The 17576-nt window shown below is 56.7% G+C and overlaps 1 protein-coding gene and 2 non-coding genes across 3 annotated transcripts; 1 reads left to right on the forward strand and 2 right to left on the reverse strand.

The window, feature by feature from the left end:
• Window positions 1-990: 990 nt before the first annotated feature.
• Window positions 991-17328, reverse strand: FTCD (formimidoyltransferase cyclodeaminase). The gene is made up of 14 exons (XM_039381364.1): window positions 16581-17328; window positions 15623-15806; window positions 14976-15104; window positions 14775-14863; window positions 14343-14522; window positions 14117-14254; window positions 13675-13806; window positions 12961-13022; window positions 12131-12260; window positions 11840-12001; window positions 11405-11448; window positions 11187-11325; window positions 1324-1419; window positions 991-1134 (listed from the first exon to the last, which is right to left on the reverse strand). Exons 1-14 carry the CDS (start codon window positions 16632-16634, stop codon window positions 1048-1050), a joined length of 1626 nt encoding a protein of 541 aa, XP_039237298.1. The 5' UTR covers window positions 16635-17328; the 3' UTR covers window positions 991-1047.
• Window positions 17102-17183, reverse strand: TRNAS-CGA. Its single transcript has one exon. It is a non-coding gene; the product is annotated as a tRNA-Ser (tRNA).
• Window positions 17329-17347: 19 nt separating the features above from the next.
• TRNAP-AGG lies at window positions 17348-17419 on the forward strand. The gene has a single exon. It is a non-coding gene; the product is annotated as a tRNA-Pro (tRNA).
• Window positions 17420-17576: the final 157 nt, after the last annotated feature.

Here is a 17576-nt window from a genome sequence, read left to right on the forward strand (position 1 = left end):
GTCCTTGGCACGGCTCTAACCGGGCTGTCGGGCACCTGTTAAATACCAGCTCCCTCCCCGGTGAGGAGGGGTAGGACGGGCAGAGGTGACACTGCCGAGCAGTCAAACTAGCACCACCTTGGCCATGGCCATCATTTGGTTGTGTAAGAAAAGTCAACACACCACTCCCAGCCAGCACAAGGGTCCCACATGTAATAAAACATGTAAAACAGTCCCACATATAATGAAGACAGACGATGGAGGGTGGTGGTTACAGCTCCCAACATCAGCTCATGGAGTGAGTCAGGTGACCCCACCATGAACTGGGGCTCAGTGCTCCCAGCACAGGCACAGTGCCCAGGGACAGGGGTGACCCTCCCACAGACGGTGCTGTGGGACAGCAGGGTTCATAGAGGAGGGTGGAGGAGGTGATATCTGCCATCACACCGGGTCAGCAGGGACAGGAGGCAGGGCTGGCTGCCCCAGTCTTCAGATCTTCCTCTTAGGGGATCTATAGGGAAGCAGTTTTTCCCGTCCCATCCCATCCCAATCCATTTCATCCCCATCTCCCTGCTAACACCCCTGATGGTGCTGCGTGCTTGGCAGTGCTCCCTTTCCAGTCAATGCAACAGGCTGGAATTGTCACACACCACCAAAAAGACACTTTGCAGAAAGGGACTGGGCCAAGTCTTGCTCCACATATAGGGTAGGAGAGTGCTTTGTGGGGTTTCTGGGCATAAAGCACAAGAGTGTGCAGGGTCAGGAAGCACCCATGCACAAGCACCCCTCACGGGCAGTCTCACTGGGTCCCTGCCACCCCCTTTGTTAGGATCCCTGTGATCCCAGGCAGTGTTAGCCCAGTCATCTCCTAATGTCCCAGGGATGGGAGGAAGGAAGTCTGGAGTCCAAGACCCAGACAGTAAAATTCCCCCTTGGCCAGGGAAAGGCCAGCAGGGAATGTGACACTGGGATCTCCAGAGGCCGATACCAAAAGAGCAACACAGGGACAAGTGGGTTTCCCAGCTTTATTTGCCACTGCAGAACTCCCAGACCACTGCCAAGCCCTCCTCAGGCCACCCGCTTCTCCAGCAGTGCCAGCACGAGTGCTGACCCTTGCTTTGCCTCTTCCAGCAGCCCGGAGACCTTCTGGGACATCTGTGTGGGGACAAGATGTGTCGTTTACTGCTCAACAGAACACAGGAGCCATCCACCATCCACCCCATGCATCCCGCTGGTGGCAAAGGGAGGGAGTGCCCGGGCACGAGTGGTCCCAGGGGCTTCCTCTCTCTCCCACCTCAGCCCCACCACCAGGCCTGGGGCACACACACAGCCCCTGCTGATTACCACAAGCTTGAACTTCTCATCCGTTATGTCTTTGAGGTTGATCATGACATTGAAGTAAGCTCCAAACACAGCTGCTTCCAGCATTTTGGCTCCCACCTGGGAAAAGACAGGCTTGCGAGCAGCTCTCCTCATCAACCAGCACCAGCACACTGTGCTGCAGAAGAGCAGACCCCTTACCCTGCAGGACTTCCACCCTCACACCCAGCCCTTACCCTGCAGGACTTCCACCCTCACACCCAGCGGCACAGAACACTTTCCAATCTGGTGGGATTCTCAGGATGTAGCTCAAACAGTGGGAAGCATTGCCACACACAACAGGAAACTCAAGCAAGGGCTGGTGGAGGTCAACTCTCCTACAAGGAGCTGTTTTTGCAAGCTGACAAATAGTGGGTGGAAAGCACTGGGCCTGTTTGGGAAGCACAGCTGGACAGATGCTCCCGGCAGGTCGGGACATGAGGACACCTTGCAGGGCAGAGTGTGAGCCTGGGGCCGTACCTGGATGTCGGATTTGCAGGCCAGGTTGCAGTGTTGTGTCAGTTCCTTCAGAGCAGGCCAGAGCCCACTCACCTTCTCTGCCAGGGCATAGGGCACCCTCACGGCCGTCTTCAGTCCCTGCTGCATGGCAGCCATGCGCCTGGGAGGGGGGACAGCCCTGGCTCAGTGCTGGGTGCCTGTGCTCCCCCAGTCTGACAGTGCCCACCAGCCCAGCTCACCTCTCCTGCTGGCTGCTGCCGCACAGCGTCTCTCCTTAGAGGCCAGCGGGTGAGCCAGAGGCAGGGAAAGTTGGCATGGGGATGGGGAAGGGAATTTAACCTTCCAATTTGGCCACCAAACCTGCTCCCACTGCCTGCTCAAGTGACCTGCTGTTCCACAAGTGGCCGGAAGCAGCCACTGCTCCCAAAACAAGCCAAGTGAAAGATGCAGGCAGCAGGATCCCCCCATCCAGGCAGGGATGGGCACCGTGATACACAGTAGGATGGGATGGGGGTCCCTACTCAAGGATGTGCTCCCGCGGGTGAAACGGAGACAGGGAGTCCAGACCCGGTGAACTGGCCACCTGCAAGGAGCAGCACCGCTGCGTCAGCTCCGTCATGACAAGTCCTGCTGCAGCCTCAAGGGACAAAGGACAAGACATGGCTGCAAGCAGAGAGGGGCTGCACAAATGAAATCCCCCTGCCCCAGCACGCACAGACACGCAGCCAGCACTGCAACAAGGACAGACGCGGCTGCGCTGGCAGGAAATCTGGGGGAGATGGGCTGTGCCAAACTTCGGGAGGTTCGCTCTGCCATGGTGAGATCTTTCCCAGCACTTATTACCCTGCTGTTGAGGATGGCAGCCCACATAATATAGTGTCCCCAGCCAGCCCCTCTGCTCTAGCTGGGAAAGCTCATACGAAGTCTAAGGACTTTTACGAGCAGTAGGATCCACATTAGCAGATGGCACCATTGCCCAGGAAAAAACACACGGACACCAGCAGATTGCAAACAAGCACATGATGACTTTCAGCAGGCTCTCCCAAAAGATAGACGATGGTGTCCAATGACTTAAGAGATTCCAGGACAAATCATTTACAATGTAAACACAAGAAAATCACTCAGCAGGCAAAACACTGCTGTAAGGGAAAGGGGAAGGGAGTAGAGCTACATGCAGGGAGTTCCCACAAGGTGTTTGGCTTCGTGTTTTGCTGAAGGTGGGAGATGCCAGATCTTCAGTCAGAGTCAGAGCTGCTGCTTGAGCCGCTGGAGTGCTGGAGGAGAGAAAACAACTTTAGGGCACCAGCGAAAAGACCCTCTTTCACAGCACTCCTGAGAGGTGTTAGTGACCCTGTCGTGGGTGCCCCATATTGTGGGGAGCTTGAGGGGTGTTTCTTAGTTTTTTTCAAGGCTCTTTAGGTCAATAAAGCAAATTCCAGAAGGGTCATGCTCTCTACAAGCAAGGGCAAACATCAGAGCAGATCACGGGCAGAGCTGTTACCCAGTGGAAGGAGCTGATGGCTTGATTTGTTTGGGAAATGCGCCCGCCTCCCATGTCGGAACTGGGAGTGTGTTTAGCAGTCCCTCACTCAGACCTGCTCTGGATGGTGCCTATCTCTATAACAGCCTTTTCTGCAGAATCTACTCCTAGCACAGGGAATTGCTTCTCTTTCGGTTTTGGGTTTTTTTGCTTGTTTTGTTTTGTTTTGTTTTTTTTTTTTAATTTCTTTGGGTTTTGGGTTGTTTGTTGTTTTTTCTTAAGACGGAACTGAACAGGTCCCTGCCTTGCAAGACCCTGATTGAATGTCATTACAGAGAAACGACTCACATCAGAGAAGCCGGACAAGTCCTGTGATTTATGCACTGCATTGTGCAACCTGGGCCATTATCAAGCTTAAATGCTTCAAGGAATTTCATGGACTGTTTTTCAAATTACTCACTTAATATGGTTTGTTCTTGCCTATTTATTAATACAACAGGAGTTTCCATGTCTAAAAGAAAGCCACTGAGGCTTTGGCAGCGCGCTCCAGCCACCACAGGGTGGGAGAGTCCTAGCTGTCCAGGCTGGATGCAGTGGTATGGGGGAAGGGGGCCTGAAGGACCACAGCAGAAATTTAGAAGAGTCTCTTACCACCTCACTCTTACCTGGTCTCCATGGTGCTTGGAGTGCTTGTCCTTATGGTGCTTCTTATGTTACTTCTAATGGCCGTGAGGTGGTCCTGGATGGGGGTGCCCATGAGGGTGATGCCCCGATGAGGGGTGCCCATGGGGAGGATGCCCATGGCCAGGAGAAGGGGGGCGTGGGGGGCAGACAGCAGGGCCACCAGCGTTGGGACCTTTGCCAGGACCAGGGTGTCCTGGAGGACCAGGAGGGCCAACTGGATGGTGTGGTCGTGGCATGCCTAGGAAGAAGAGGAGAGCTGTTAGCAGGCAGACACAGGCTCTCCCTGGACAGACAGTGCAGGGAGCTGGTGTATCCATGCACCCAAAGGGCCCCTCCCACAAATGGAAGGGCCCTCTTCCTCACAAATGACATCCCACACCCCTCTGGTATGCAGGGAATGCCCCCCAGATGCCTGTGGCCATTGCCCTGAGCTCCTCTCTGAGCCCCGATGGCTGTGTGGTACCCACAGCCCTGTCTGGCCCCATGGTCGCTCACCTTGGTGGGGGTCACTCATCTTCAGTGGTCTGTGAGCTGAAAGGGAAGGACAAGCACCATCAGTCACCTCCTGCCACAGGGATGTCATTGCCCAGCCCAGAGCTGGGACCTGACTCCTCTGTCCCACACATCTGCCCGGGGAGCAGAGACCGCGCTCACTTCCCCAGGACTGCCATCCCCCTGCACACCCCGACGACAGCCCTCCTGTCCCTCTGGGGGACAGCACCAACCCCCAGAGCCACTGTCCCCACCTCCAGGCACACCCAAAGCCCAGCCTGTGGTTTCCATCGTTAATGGCAATAACAAACCCGGGTGCCCAGCTCATGTCCTCATGGACCACAAGGACTGGGGACACGTGTCTGGTCCAGCAGCACCCATGGGGACAGCGCACCCTGACCCTCGGCTGCCCCCTCTCCGGATGTCCCCGTGCTCCCCGCTGCCCTGCACTCACCAAACCTGCCCAAAAGCTCCCAGAGGAGGCGATGCTGGCAGCACTCTCGATCACCGTCCTTGGCACGGCTCTAACCGGGCTGTCGGGCACCTGTTAAATACCAGATCCCTCCCCGGTGAGGAGGGGTGTGGCGGGCAGAGGTGACACTGCCGAGCAGTGAACCCGGCACCACCTTGGCCATGGCCATCATTTGGTTGTGTAAGAAAAGTCAACACACCACTCCCAGCCAGCACAAGGGTCCCACATGTAATAAAACATGTAAAACAGTCCCACATATAATGAAGACAGACGATGGAGGGTGGTGGTTACAGCTCCCAACATCAGCTCATGGAGTGAGTCAGGTGACCCCACCATGAACTGGGGCTCAGTGCTCCCAGCACAGGCACAGTGCCCAGGGACAGGGGTGACCCTCCCACAGACGGTGCTGTGGGACAGCGGGGTTCAGAGAGGAGGGTGGAGGAGATGATATCTGCCATCACACCGGGTCAGCAGGGACAGGAGGCAGGGCTGGCTGCCCCAGTCTTCAGATCTTCCTCTTAGGGGATCTATAGGGAAGCAGTTTTTCCCATCCCATCCCATCCCAATCCATTTCATCCCCATCTCCCTGCTAACACCCCTGATGGTGCTGCGTGCTTGGCAGTGCTCCCTTTCCAGTCAATGCAACAGGCTGGAATTGTCACACACCACCAAAAAGACACTTTGCAGAAAGGGACTGGGCCAAGTCTTGCTCCACATATAGGGTAGGAGAGTGCTTTGTGGGGTTTCTGGGCATAAAGCACAAGAGCGTGCAGGGTCAGGAAGCACCCATGCACAAGCACCCCTCACGGGCAGTCTCACTGGGTCCCTGCCACCCCCTTTGTTAGGGCACCACCCTGCACCGGGACTGTAACCATGGGCACCCAAGAAAAGTCAACACACCACTCCCAGCCAGCACAAAGGTCCCACAGGGCTAATAAAAACAGACGAGGGAGGGTGGTGGATACAGATCCCAACATCAGCTGATGGAGTGAGTCAGGCCCATGAACCCCACCATGAACCCCACGCCCACCCTCCAACACCCAGCGGCACAGAACACTTTCCAATCTGGTGGGATTCTCAGGATGTAGCTCAAACAGTGGGAAGCATTGCCACACACAACAGGAAACTCAAGCAAGGGCTGGTGGAGGTCAACTCTCCTACAAGGAGCTGTTTTTGCAAGCTGACAAATAGTGGGTGGAAAGCACTGGGCCTGTTTGGGAAGCACAGCTGGACAGATGCTCCCTGCAGGTCAGGACATGAGGACACCTTGCAGGGCAGAGTGTGAGCCTGGGGCCGTACCTGGATGTCGGATTTGCAGGCCAGGTTGCAGCCTTGTGTCAGTTCCTTCAGAGCAGGCCAGAGCCCACTCACCTTCTCTGCCAGGGCATAGGGCACCCTCACGGCCGTCTTCAGTCCCTGCTGCATGGCAGCCATGCGCCTGGGAGGGGGGACAGCCCTGGCTCAGTGCTGGGTGCCTGTGCTCCCCCAGTCTGACAGTGCCCACCAGCCCAGCTCACCTCTCCTGCTGGCTGCTGCCGCACAGCGTCTCTCCTTAGAGGCCAGCGGGTGAGCCAGAGGCAGGGAAAGTTGGCATGGGGATGGGGAAGGGAATTTAACCTTCCAATTTGGCCACCAAACCTGCTCCCACTGCCTGCTCAAGTGACCTGCTGTTCCACAAGTGGCCGGAAGCAGCCACTGCTCCCAAAACAAGCCAAGTGAAAGATGCAGGCAGCAGGATCCCCCCATCCAGGCAGGGATGGGCACCGTGATACAAAGTAGGATGGGATGGGGGTCCCTACTCAAGGATGTGCTCCCGCGGGTGAAACGGAGACAGGGAGTCCAGACCCGGTGAACGGGCCACCTGCAAGGAGCAGCACCGCTGCGTCAGCTCCGTCATGACATGTCCTGCTGCAGCCTCAAGGGACAAAGGACAAGACATGGCTGCAAGCAGAGAGGGGCTGCACAAATGAAATCCCCCTGCCCCAGCACGCACAGACACGCAGCCAGCACTGCAACAAGGACAGACGCGGCTGCGCTGGCAGGAAATCTGGGGGAGATGGGCTGTGCCAAACTTCGGGAGGTTCGCTCTGCCATGGTGAGATCTTTCCCAGCACTTATTACCCTGCTGTTGAGGATGGCAGCCCACATAATATACAGCGTCCCCAGCCAGCCCCTCTGCTCTAGCTGGGAAAGCTCATACGAAGTCTAAGGGCTTTTACGAGCAGTAGGATCCGCGTTAGCAGATGGCACCATTGCCCAGGAAAAAACACACGGACACCAGCAGATTGCAAACAAGCACATGATGACTTTCAGCAGGCTCTCCCAAAAGATAGACGATGGTGTCCAATGACTTAAGAGATTCCAGGACAAATCATTTACAATGTAAACACAAGAAAATCACTCAGCAGGCAAAACACTGCTGTAAGGGAAAGGGGAAGGGAGTAGAGCTACATGCAGGGAGTTCCCACAAGGTGTTTGGCTTCGTGTTTTGCTGAAGGTGGGAGATGCCAGATCTTCAGTCAGAGTCAGAGCTGCTGCTTGAGCCACTGGAGTGCTGGAGGAGAGAAAACAACTTTAGGGCACCAGCGAAAAGACCCTCTTTCACAGCATTCCTGAGAGGTGTTAGTGACCCTGTCGTGGGTGCCCCATATTGTGGGAGACTTGAAGGGTGTTTCTTAGTTTTTTTCCAGGTTCTTTAGGTCAATAAAGCAAATTCCAGAAGGGTCGTGCTCTCTGCCAGCAAGGGCAAACGTCAGAGCACATCATGGGCAGAGATGTTACCCAGTGAGAGAGTTTGATTTGTTTTGGAAATGCTCCCACTTCCGATGTTGGAACTGGGGGTACATTTAGCAGTCCCTGACTCTGACCTGCTCTGGATAGTGCCCATCCCTGTAGCAGCATTTTTTGCAGAATCTACTCCTAGCACAAGGAATTGCTTCTGCTTTCTTGGTTTTTATTTTGATCATGGGTTTGAGTTTGTTGGTTTTTTTTGAGAAGGAACTGAACAGTTCCTCTAGCAAGACACTGAGTGAATGTCACTTATATGGACATGACTCACTCTCAGATGAGCAGGACAAGTCCTGTGATTCAATGCACTGCATGGTGCACCCTGAGCCATATCAATGCTTTCAATGCCTTCAAGGAATTTCATGGACTGTTTTTCATATTACTCACTTAATATGGTTTGTTCTTGCCTATGTATTAATACAACAGGAGTTTCCATGTCTAAAAGAAAGCCACTGAGGCTTTGGCAGCGTGCTCCAGCCACCACAGGGTGGGAAAGGAGAGTCCTAGCTGTCCAGGCTGGATGCAGTGGTATGGGGGAAGGGGGCCTGAAGGACCACAGCAGAAAATCAGAAGGGTCTCTTACCACCTCACTCTTACCTGGTCTCCATGGTGCTTGGAGTGCTTGTCCTTATGGTGCTTTTTATGTTACTTCTAATGGCCGTGAGGTGGTCCTGGATGGGGGTGCCCATGAGGGTGATGCCCCGATGAGGGGTGCCCATGGGGATGGTGCCCATGGGGGTGGTGCCCATGGGGATGGTGCCCATGGGGGGGGTGCCCATGGTGGTGATGCCCATGGCCAGGAGAAGAGGGGCGTGGGGGGCAGACAGCAGGGCCACCAGGGCAGGGACCAGGGTGTCCTGGAGGACCAGGAGGGCCAACTGGATGGTGTGGTCGTGGCATGCCTAGGAAGAAGAGGAGAGCTGTTAGCAGGCAGACACAGGCTCTCCCTGGACAGACAGTGCAGGGAGCTGGTGTATCCATGCACCCAAAGGGCCCCTCCTAGTCCACCTCTTCCTCACAAATGACATCCCACACCCTCTGGTATGCAGGGAATGCCCCCCAGATGCCTGTGGCCATTGCCCTGAGCTCCTCTCTGAGCCCCGATGGCTGTGTGGTACCCACAGCCCTGTCTGGCCCCGTGGTCGCTCACCATGGTGGGGGTCACACATCTTCAGTGGTCTGTGAGCTGAAAGGGAAGGACAAGCACCATCAGTCACCTCCTGCCAGAGGGATGTCATTGCCCGGTCCAGAGCTGGGACCTGACTCCTCTGTCCCACACATCTGCCCGGGGAGCAGAGACCGCGCTCACTTCCCCAGGACTGCCATCCCCCTGCACACCCCGACGACAGCCCTCCTGTCCCTCTGGGGGACAGCACCAACCCCCAGAGCCACTGTCCCCACCTCCAGGCACACCCAAAGCCCAGCCTGTGGTTTCCATCGTTAATGGCAATAACAAACCCGGGTGCCCAGCTCATGTCCTCATGGACCACAAGGACTGGGGACACGTGTCTGGTCCAGCAGCACCCATGGGGACAGCGCACCCTGACCCTCGGCTGCCCCCTCTCCAAATGTCCCCGCATTCCCCACTGCCCTGCACTCACCAAACCTGCCCAAAAGCTCCCAGAGGAGGCGATGCTGGCAGCACTCTCGATCACCGTCCTTGGCACGGCTCTAAACGGGCTGTCAGGCACCTGTTAAATACCAGCTCCCTCCCCGGTGAGGAGGGGTGTGGCGGGCAGAGGTGACACTGCCGAGCAGTGAACCTGGCACCACCTTGGCCATGGCCATCATTTGGTTGTGTAAGAAAAGTCAACACACCACTCCCAGCCAGCACAAGGGTCACATATATAATAAAACATGTAAAACAGTCCCACATATAATGAAAACAGACGATGGAGGGTGGTGGTTACAGCTCCCAACATCAGCTCATGGAGTGAGTCAGGTGACCCCACCATGAACTCGGGCTCAGTGCTCCCAGCACAGGCACAGTGCCCAGGGACAGGGGTGACCCTCCCACAGATGGTGCTGTGGGACAGCAGGGTTCATAGAGGAGGGTGGAGGAGATGATATCTGCCATCACACCGGGTCAGCAGGGACAGGAGGCAGGACTGGCTGCCCCAGTCTTCAGATCTTCCTCTTAGGGGATCTATAGGGAAGCAGTTTTTCCCGTCCCATCCCATCCCAATCCATTTCATCCCCATCTCCCTGCTAACACCCCTGGTGGTGCTGCGTGCTTGGCAGTGCTCCCTTTCCAGTCAATGCAACAGGCTGGAATTGTCACACACCACCAAAAAGACACTTTGCAGAAAGGGACTGGGCCAAGTCTTGCTCCACATATAGGGTAGGAGAGTGCTTTGTGGGGTTTCTGGGCATAAAGCACAAGAGTGTGCAGGGTCAGGAAGCACCCATGCACAAGCACCCCTCACGGGCAGTCTCACTGGGTCCCTGCCACCCCCTTTGTTAGGATCCCTGTGATCCCAGGCAGTGTTAGCCCAGTCATCTCCTAATGTCCCAGGGATGGGAGGAAGGAAGTCTGGAGTCCAAGACCCAGACAGTAAAATTCCCCCTTGGCCAGGGAAAGGCCAGCAGGGAATGTGACACTGGGATCTCCAGAGGCCGATACCAAAAGAGCAACACAGGGACAAGTGGGTTTCCCAGCTTTATTTGCCACTGCAGAACTCCCAGACCACTGCCAAGCCCTCCTCAGGCCACCCGCTTCTCCAGCAGTGCCAGCACGAGTGCTGACCCTTGCTTTGCCTCTTCCAGCAGCCCGGAGACCTTCTGGGACATCTGTGTGGGGACAAGATGTGTCGTTTACTGCTCAACAGAACACAGGAGCCATCCACCATCCACCCCATGCATCCCGCTGGTGGCAAAGGGAGGGAGTGCCCGGGCACGAGTGGTCCCAGGGGCTTCCTCTCTCTCCCACCTCAGCCCCACCACCAGGCCTGGGGCACACACACAGCCCCTGCTTATTACCACAAGCTTGAACTTCTCATCCGTTATGTCTTTGAGGTTGATCATGACATTGAAGTAAGCTCCAAACACAGCTGCTTCCAGCATTTTGGTTCCCACCTGGGAAAAGACAGGCTTGCGAGCAGCTCTCCTCATCAACCAGCACCAGCACACTGTGCTGCAGAAGAGCAGACCCCTTACCCTGCAGGACTTCCACCCTCACACCCAGCCCTTACCCTGCAGGACTTCCACCCTCACACCCAGCGGCACAGAACACTTTCCAATCTGGTGGGATTCTCAGGATGTAGCTCAAACAGTGGGAAGCATTGCCACACACAACAGGAAACTCAAGCAAGGGCTGGTGGAGGTCAACTCTCCTACAAGGAGCTGTTTTTGCAAGCTGACAAATAGTGGGTGGAAAGCACTGGGTCTGTTTGGGAAGCACAGCTGGACAGATGCTCCCTGCAGGTCAGGACATGAGGACACCTTGCAGGGCAGAGTGTGAGCCTGGGGCCGTACCTGGATGTCGGATTTGCAGGCCAGGTTGCAGTGTTGTGTCAGTTCCTTCAGAGCAGGCCAGAGCCCACTCACCTTCTCTGCCAGGGCATAGGGCACCCTCACGGCCGTCTTCAGTCCCTGCTGCATGGCAGCCATGCGCCTGGGAGGGGAGACAGCCCTGGCTCAGTGCTGGGTGCCTGTGCTCCCCCAGTCTGACAGTGCCCACCAGCCCAGCTCACCTCTCCCGCTCTTCAGGGGTGCTTTTTGGCAGCTTCATTGCTTCCTGCAGGCAAAGAAAAGCAGGTTTGCTGCTCTCACCAAGGCCATGCCTTGCATCAGGGGCTAGGGCACACCCCAGAGCTCCCGTACTCTTGCAAACCTCCTTCATGTGATGATGACCCTTCCCCTGGGCCTGGTTTTAGCATCACTGGATGTGTTTAAAAAAAGAGTAGACATGGCATTTTGCCACATGGTTTAGTGGCCATGGGTGCACTCAGTAGAAGGTTAGACTTGATGACCTTGGAGGTTTTTCCAACCTTAATGATTCTATGATTCCAAGGTCACAACCCTGCTGCTAAGGATACTAGAGTGCAGCAATCCCAGCCCTCCTTCCAGCTGGAAAGCCCCCTCTCCCACAATTCCCTGCAGGATGTCTGCCTCTAGCCGGATCTCACCATATAGCTGCTGAAGGCACGGGAGTCAGCATCCACCATTGCCACCAGCTCATCCATGGCCTGGTGGAACGAGGGGATCAGCTTCCTCATGATGGGGTCCAGGTCCTCAAACTGCCGCTTCCCATAGCTCATCAGCCCCACCATGCAGCCCAGCGCTGCTCCCTGCGAGGGCACGAGGACGAAATCCTCCAGCAGGACATAGTGCCCACTGCCACCACCATGCCGGCCCCCCTCAGGGGCTCCACACACCAAGTGGGCCCCCAGGACTCCCCCTCGGTGTGAGGAACGTACCAGGGCACCTGCAGCTGCAGACACGGAGCCTCCTCCCGGCGCTGCCGACCTCCCACCGACTGCCCGCACAAAGGTGCCCAGGGGCTTGGACACCAGCCCACCGTCCACCTCTCCTGCCTCCACCAGGTACCTGCGGCACAGTAGCCCCAGGGTTTAGAGCCCCCCAGATGCAGGGACACCACCACTACCCTCCTCCCCCAGCACTGCCCTCTCTGACAAGTTGTTATTGACCTCATGACCTCATGAATGAGAAGATGGCTAACCCAAAAAAAACCAGCATAAAGGTCAGGGAGAGGATTGGGAACCCCATGGGGACAGCTGGGGAACACATGTCCTGGTGGTGTGGGGGGCTGCTCTGGATTAGACAGGGTGGGCTCATGCAAATGGAGTTTTGTGGGACAGAAACACCTGCAGCCAGGTCCTAGGGGGGACAACAAGTACTTCACCTCATGGGTGGATTTCCCTTCCTTTCGCCCCTCAGACACGTGTTTCACACCATCTGCTGCCGCACAGCATCTCTCCTCAGAGAGCAGCGGGTGAGCCAGAGGCAGTGAAAGTTGGCATGGGGATGGAGGAGGGAATTCAACATTCCAATTCGGTTACAAGACCTGCTCCCACTGCCTGCTCAAGTGACCTGGAGTTCCCCCACTCCACATTCACAACCAGCAGCATTTGGGAGCAGGGACCAGGCCACGCCTACACAACACCCAGCAGAGATGTCCCCTGGGGGTGACCAATGCTCCCAAAATAGGCCAAGTGCAAGACAGAGGCAGCAGGATCCCCCCATCCAGGCAGGGCACCGTGATACGAAGCAAGATGGGGGTCCCTACTCGATGATGCGCTCCCGGGGGTGAAACGGAGACAGGGAGTCCAGGCCCAGCCGACTGACCACCTGCAAGGAGCAGCACCACTGTGTCAGCCCCGTCCTGCTGCAGCCTCATTCCCTACTGCTAATTAACCACGGGTGAGTCAGCATTAGGACAGAGTTATTTTGGTCACCACCCAGAGAGAGGACAGCTAGCACCACCACCCTGTGTCCCATCCCAGACATGGGGGAGGCATGTGGTCACCTACACTGACTGGAAACTGTACTGATTAATCATTAACTTGCTCTTATCTAGCACATTTCCCACAGGCTGGAAAAGTCCCTCCCTCCTGCAGTGGAATAGCAGAGCCCTGTCTCCTCATTTCCTGCTTACGCTTGTCCTGGGACAGCTTTCCATAATGCCACACACTGTCCTTGAGCTCTGGGGACACCTCCTTCCCCTCCTGGTCTCCAGGCAGGCAAGATGGGCAGCTGCTCCCCACACTCTGTCCTCATGGGTTGGGGTCCCTGCTCCCTGAGCATTTCAGCATCCTCAGAACAATAAAGCAACTTGTCTCACTCACTGTCCCCCCACAAAAACCTCCCTGAAGACAAGTGTCAAGCCTGGGGCCTGAGTGGTCCCAAATCTCTGCTCAGTGCCACTTTGGGAGGCTGGGGGAGCGGATGTGTCTCTCGCATGATGCCACCCTTGTGTTGGTACCAGGAGGAGTCATGTTACCAGCCTGATCTTCTGTTCTTCCTCCAGGATGAAGAGTTTTTCCTTCTTGATGTAAAACTCAGCTGCATTCAGCATGGCCTTCTTGGGAATGAGTCCCACCAGCTGGGACCCCACCACAGGAAGATTCAATGCCTGCAAAGAACACAAGAAATGTGACCATCCCTAGAGCCCTGCTGCCGCTACGACCCCAGCCTGGTGGTCCTCATCCCTTCTCAGGACATGGGTAGCTCATGGAGAAGCCTTCAATGGAGGAGCTGGGGGCTAGCAGCAAGTTGCTGAGCTTTTGGGGGTTTTGTGCCATTCAGCACTATGGCTGAGCTAAGCATGAGCTAAAGCAGACCATGACCTGGGGACAGGGAGAAAAACTTGGAGGGAGACATCCTCTGTGAAGGATGTCTGTGAAGGATTGTTCCCACTGGAACAAGCCTCCCACACCACCCACCTCTGCCTCCTGGCAGACCTCCTCGTAGACAGCATGGAGCGGCGTGGTCTCAAAGTCCAGCAGGTTTGTTGAGACCTGGGCTATATTCTCCTCCTCCAAATACCAGCCGATACCCTGCACCTTCTTCAAGCGCCCGGGCTGCCAACAACTGCCACATTCAGGGCATGGCCCAGGAGGTGAGGGGTCACGTGGGTCTGCTCCTGGCATGCCGCTGGCACGGTGGTACCTGGTTGGGGCCGCGCCCCTGCTCGCGGATATTGAGGGCAATGCGGTGAGCCAGCTCCTTGGTGCACAGCAGGTTGATGTTGTACGCGATAAGGAAGGTCCGGGCACCCGTCACCGTGGCCCCCCACCGGGGGACAAAGGTTGGGGGCCCAAAATCAGGAGCCCACTCTGGTTTTGCAAGCTGGGGAGGAGGGAGGAGAGCATGTGGGCTGGCACCGCTGAGCAGCACGAGCCACCCGCCCAGGGATGGCCTCTCCCTCCCCAGAGAGAATCTGCCATGACCACCTTCATGTTCAGCACCACCCAGAATGTGTCCCCAGCTCCTCTTGGTGCAAAGGGACTATGCCAGCCCCCAGCACCCTCCCTGAAGCCAGGGACATACAGTTCAGCTCTGCCTGACCTGTGCCACCCAACTGGGTGCTGCCAGGCTCACCTTCTCGGGGAGCGCCTCGTACTCCCCGGCACGGATGGAGGGCAGGGCCTTCCTGCTCTCCTCCCGGGCTGCCGCTCCGTACAGGTAAACTGCAAGACAGAGCCAGGGCTGAGCACCACCAGGCATGGGCTGGCACTTCCTCCAGCCCCTGGAATCATGCAGAGTAGGATGGAAGGAGGAGAGGTTCCGTCCCCGACTCACCAGGTACCCCCAGTTCCTCTGCCAAGCGCTGCCCGAAGATGTGGGCGCAGGTGACACACTCCTCCATGCTGACATTGATCACTGGCACGAAGGGGCAGACGTCCAGTGCCCCCATCCGAGGGTGTTCACCTGGTGGCAGGGCAGATATAGGAATGGGTGTTGGGAAGAGTGAATAGACAAGGAGGGAGAATGGTCCTTTCCCAGACTATTACAGACTGAACACCATTGCTGTGAGGAAATCACAGAATCACAGAATAACCTGAGTCAGAAGGGACCCACAAGGATCATGAAGTCCAACCCCTGGCCCTGCACAGGACACCCCAACACCACCAACATGTGCCTGAGAGCATCATCCAAAGTCTCCTTGAACTCTGGCAAACTTGGGGCTGTGACCACTGCCCTGAGGAGCCTGTTCCAGTGCCCAACCATCCTCTGGATATGTTGTGTTTGTGGCAGTAATGTCTACCCAGCCCAGGGACAGGAGGCACTCAACCTCTCTGGACTGGGAGGATGAGCAAGAGCTTTGCTCCCACCACCATCTATCCCAGCAGCACTTCTTACTGAGGGTGGGGCAATGTGCCATGCATGGTCACCAGCAGCTGGGATGCTCCGTGCCAGAGCAGCTCCTGCGCTGTTCCCAAGCTCACCCGTGTGTCGGCTCATGTCAATAAGCTGCCCAGCCACTCGGGCCGCGCTCAGCGCCCCTTCCACGACTGCCTCAGGGGACCCCACGAAGGTGTAGACGGTGCGGTTGGTGGAGGCGCCTGCATCCACGTCCAGCAGCACACAGCCCGGTGTCCGGGAGATGGCCTGTCCCAGTGCATCGATCACCTGCCGGACAGTGTCTGAGCTGGCTGGGTCCCCACCACAGCCGCAGCTTTCCAAGGGAGGGGACATCTCTTCTCAGCTCTCCCCCTTCCCACTGGTGCATGGTTTGAGGAGGATCAGTGGGGACCATCAGCCGTGTGCTGCAGAGGGTGCAGAATCCAAAAGCATGAGCGAGCATCCCACCCAGGGGGTTTGGGGTACCCCTGGCTCCCAGTGAGCTGCAAACTTGCTGTGGTGGGGGAGAGACACCTGACTGCTGCTGCGTGTCAGAGAACAGCATCACAAATCTCTGTTCCTGAGGATACAGTCTCCGGCCAGCTTCCAAAAAGATTTGGCTCTGCGAAGCCTGTTCCCTGGGGGAAGCTGTGTTTTTACAGCCTTTTTGGGTTTGCTGAACTCCCCTGCCCCTGGCAGGGTCAAAGTACAGCCGGGGGCAAATGCCCAGGACAGATTCCATTAACCTGGACAGCATCCTTTGGCATAACAACTGCAAGCAATATTTCTCTATGGGGGTGTCCCAGACTACCCCGAAACCTGGTGCAACAGCAACCAGCAGGCAGCGGAGGGAGGTCTGAGCCCCCACTTCTCATTGAGGTGCCAAAAGGAAGTGAAGGTTGCATTTAGGCATTTTTGGCACTAGCTAGGCAGTGAAAGGTGCACAGCACTTCAAAGGAGGCACAGCAGAGTCTGGTGGTGGGTACTGCTCTGTGGAGGGAAAACGCAGTCATCAGCACCCCAGCAACACCCACCCCTCAGCGCTTCCACTCACTCCCTCACCTCTTTGTTATTCCCCTCCGAGAAGTTGGGGACACACTCCACCAGTTTTGCCATGGTCTCAGGATCTGCCTGCACCCTGCAGCACCCGGCTCAGCTCTTCACACCCTGTGGGTTTCCTGCCCTTTCCTGTCCCACTGCAGAGCAAAAGCCTCTAAGCACCCAACGTGCAGCCTCTTTCCCAAGCTGGGGTTTCTCATTAACTGCATTGATCTGTGGCCAGGGGACAGAAAGGGGCTTGGATAAACACCATGGTACTGGCCTTGCTCTGCCTGGAGCGGCTCCAGGCACAAGGGCTTTGCGTGAGCACCAGGGCCAGCCAACAGCACTAATGACTTACTCGCACCACTTAATTGTGACAAGAAGGTGATGCCACATGAAGAAAAAGATCTGCTGAATTCAGCAACATGATGCGACTACCGGATGGGACAGGGACCGCAACAGGAGCATCATCACTTCTAGCAAAGGGAGAGCTCTTGGCAGAACCCCCGGGACTCCCAGTGTGGGCACCGGGTAAAACCTGTCGCTGTGAGCAGGATTCGACCCTGCGCAGGGAATCCCTATTAGATTTCGAGTCCAACGCCTTCACCACTCGGCCATCACAGCCTCACTTCCCCGGGGCGGGGTGAGAGGAGTGGGGTTGGGGGGGGACGCGGCCCCCGGCCCAGCCACCCCCGCTGTCCCCGGTGTGCTCCGTTGTCCTGGCGAGCGGGGACGTGGCCGCGGCCTCCCCACACAGACGGAGGGGGCCAAAAACACCTGCGCACCCCGGCTCGTTGGTCTAGGGGTATGATTCTCGCTTAGGGTGCGAGAGGTCCCGGGTTCAAATCCCGGACGAGCCCTTCTTTTACCCACACCACCGCCCGCAACCGACCCTGACTCATGGGACACTCCAGGAGAATTAGGTGCCATCGCAGACCCACCGACCACCTCTGCCCGGGGGCTCCAGCCACAAAACCGCACCCGGGGATACTTGACAACCCTTCCCCCTCTTCTCAC

The sequence above is a fragment of the Pipra filicauda genome, unplaced genomic scaffold, assembly GCF_003945595.2.
Source record: "Pipra filicauda isolate LSUMZ 115617 unplaced genomic scaffold, ASM394559v2 scaffold21_size4447388_pilon, whole genome shotgun sequence".
Lineage (NCBI taxonomy): Eukaryota > Metazoa > Chordata > Aves > Passeriformes > Pipridae > Pipra > Pipra filicauda.

Coding starts and splice junctions, on each gene's coding strand:
- FTCD (XM_039381364.1), bottom strand. CDS start 16,634: ATGGCAAAACTGGTGGAGTGTGTCCCCAACTTCTCGGAGGGGAATAAC. Junction 14,864..14,975: donor AGAGGAACTGGGGGTACCTG/GTGAGTCGGGGA, acceptor TCTGTCTTGCAG/TTTACCTGTACGGAGCGGCA. Junction 14,255..14,342: donor AGGGGCGCGGCCCCAACCAG/GTACCACCGTGC, acceptor AGTTGTTGGCAG/CCCGGGCGCTTGAAGAAGGT.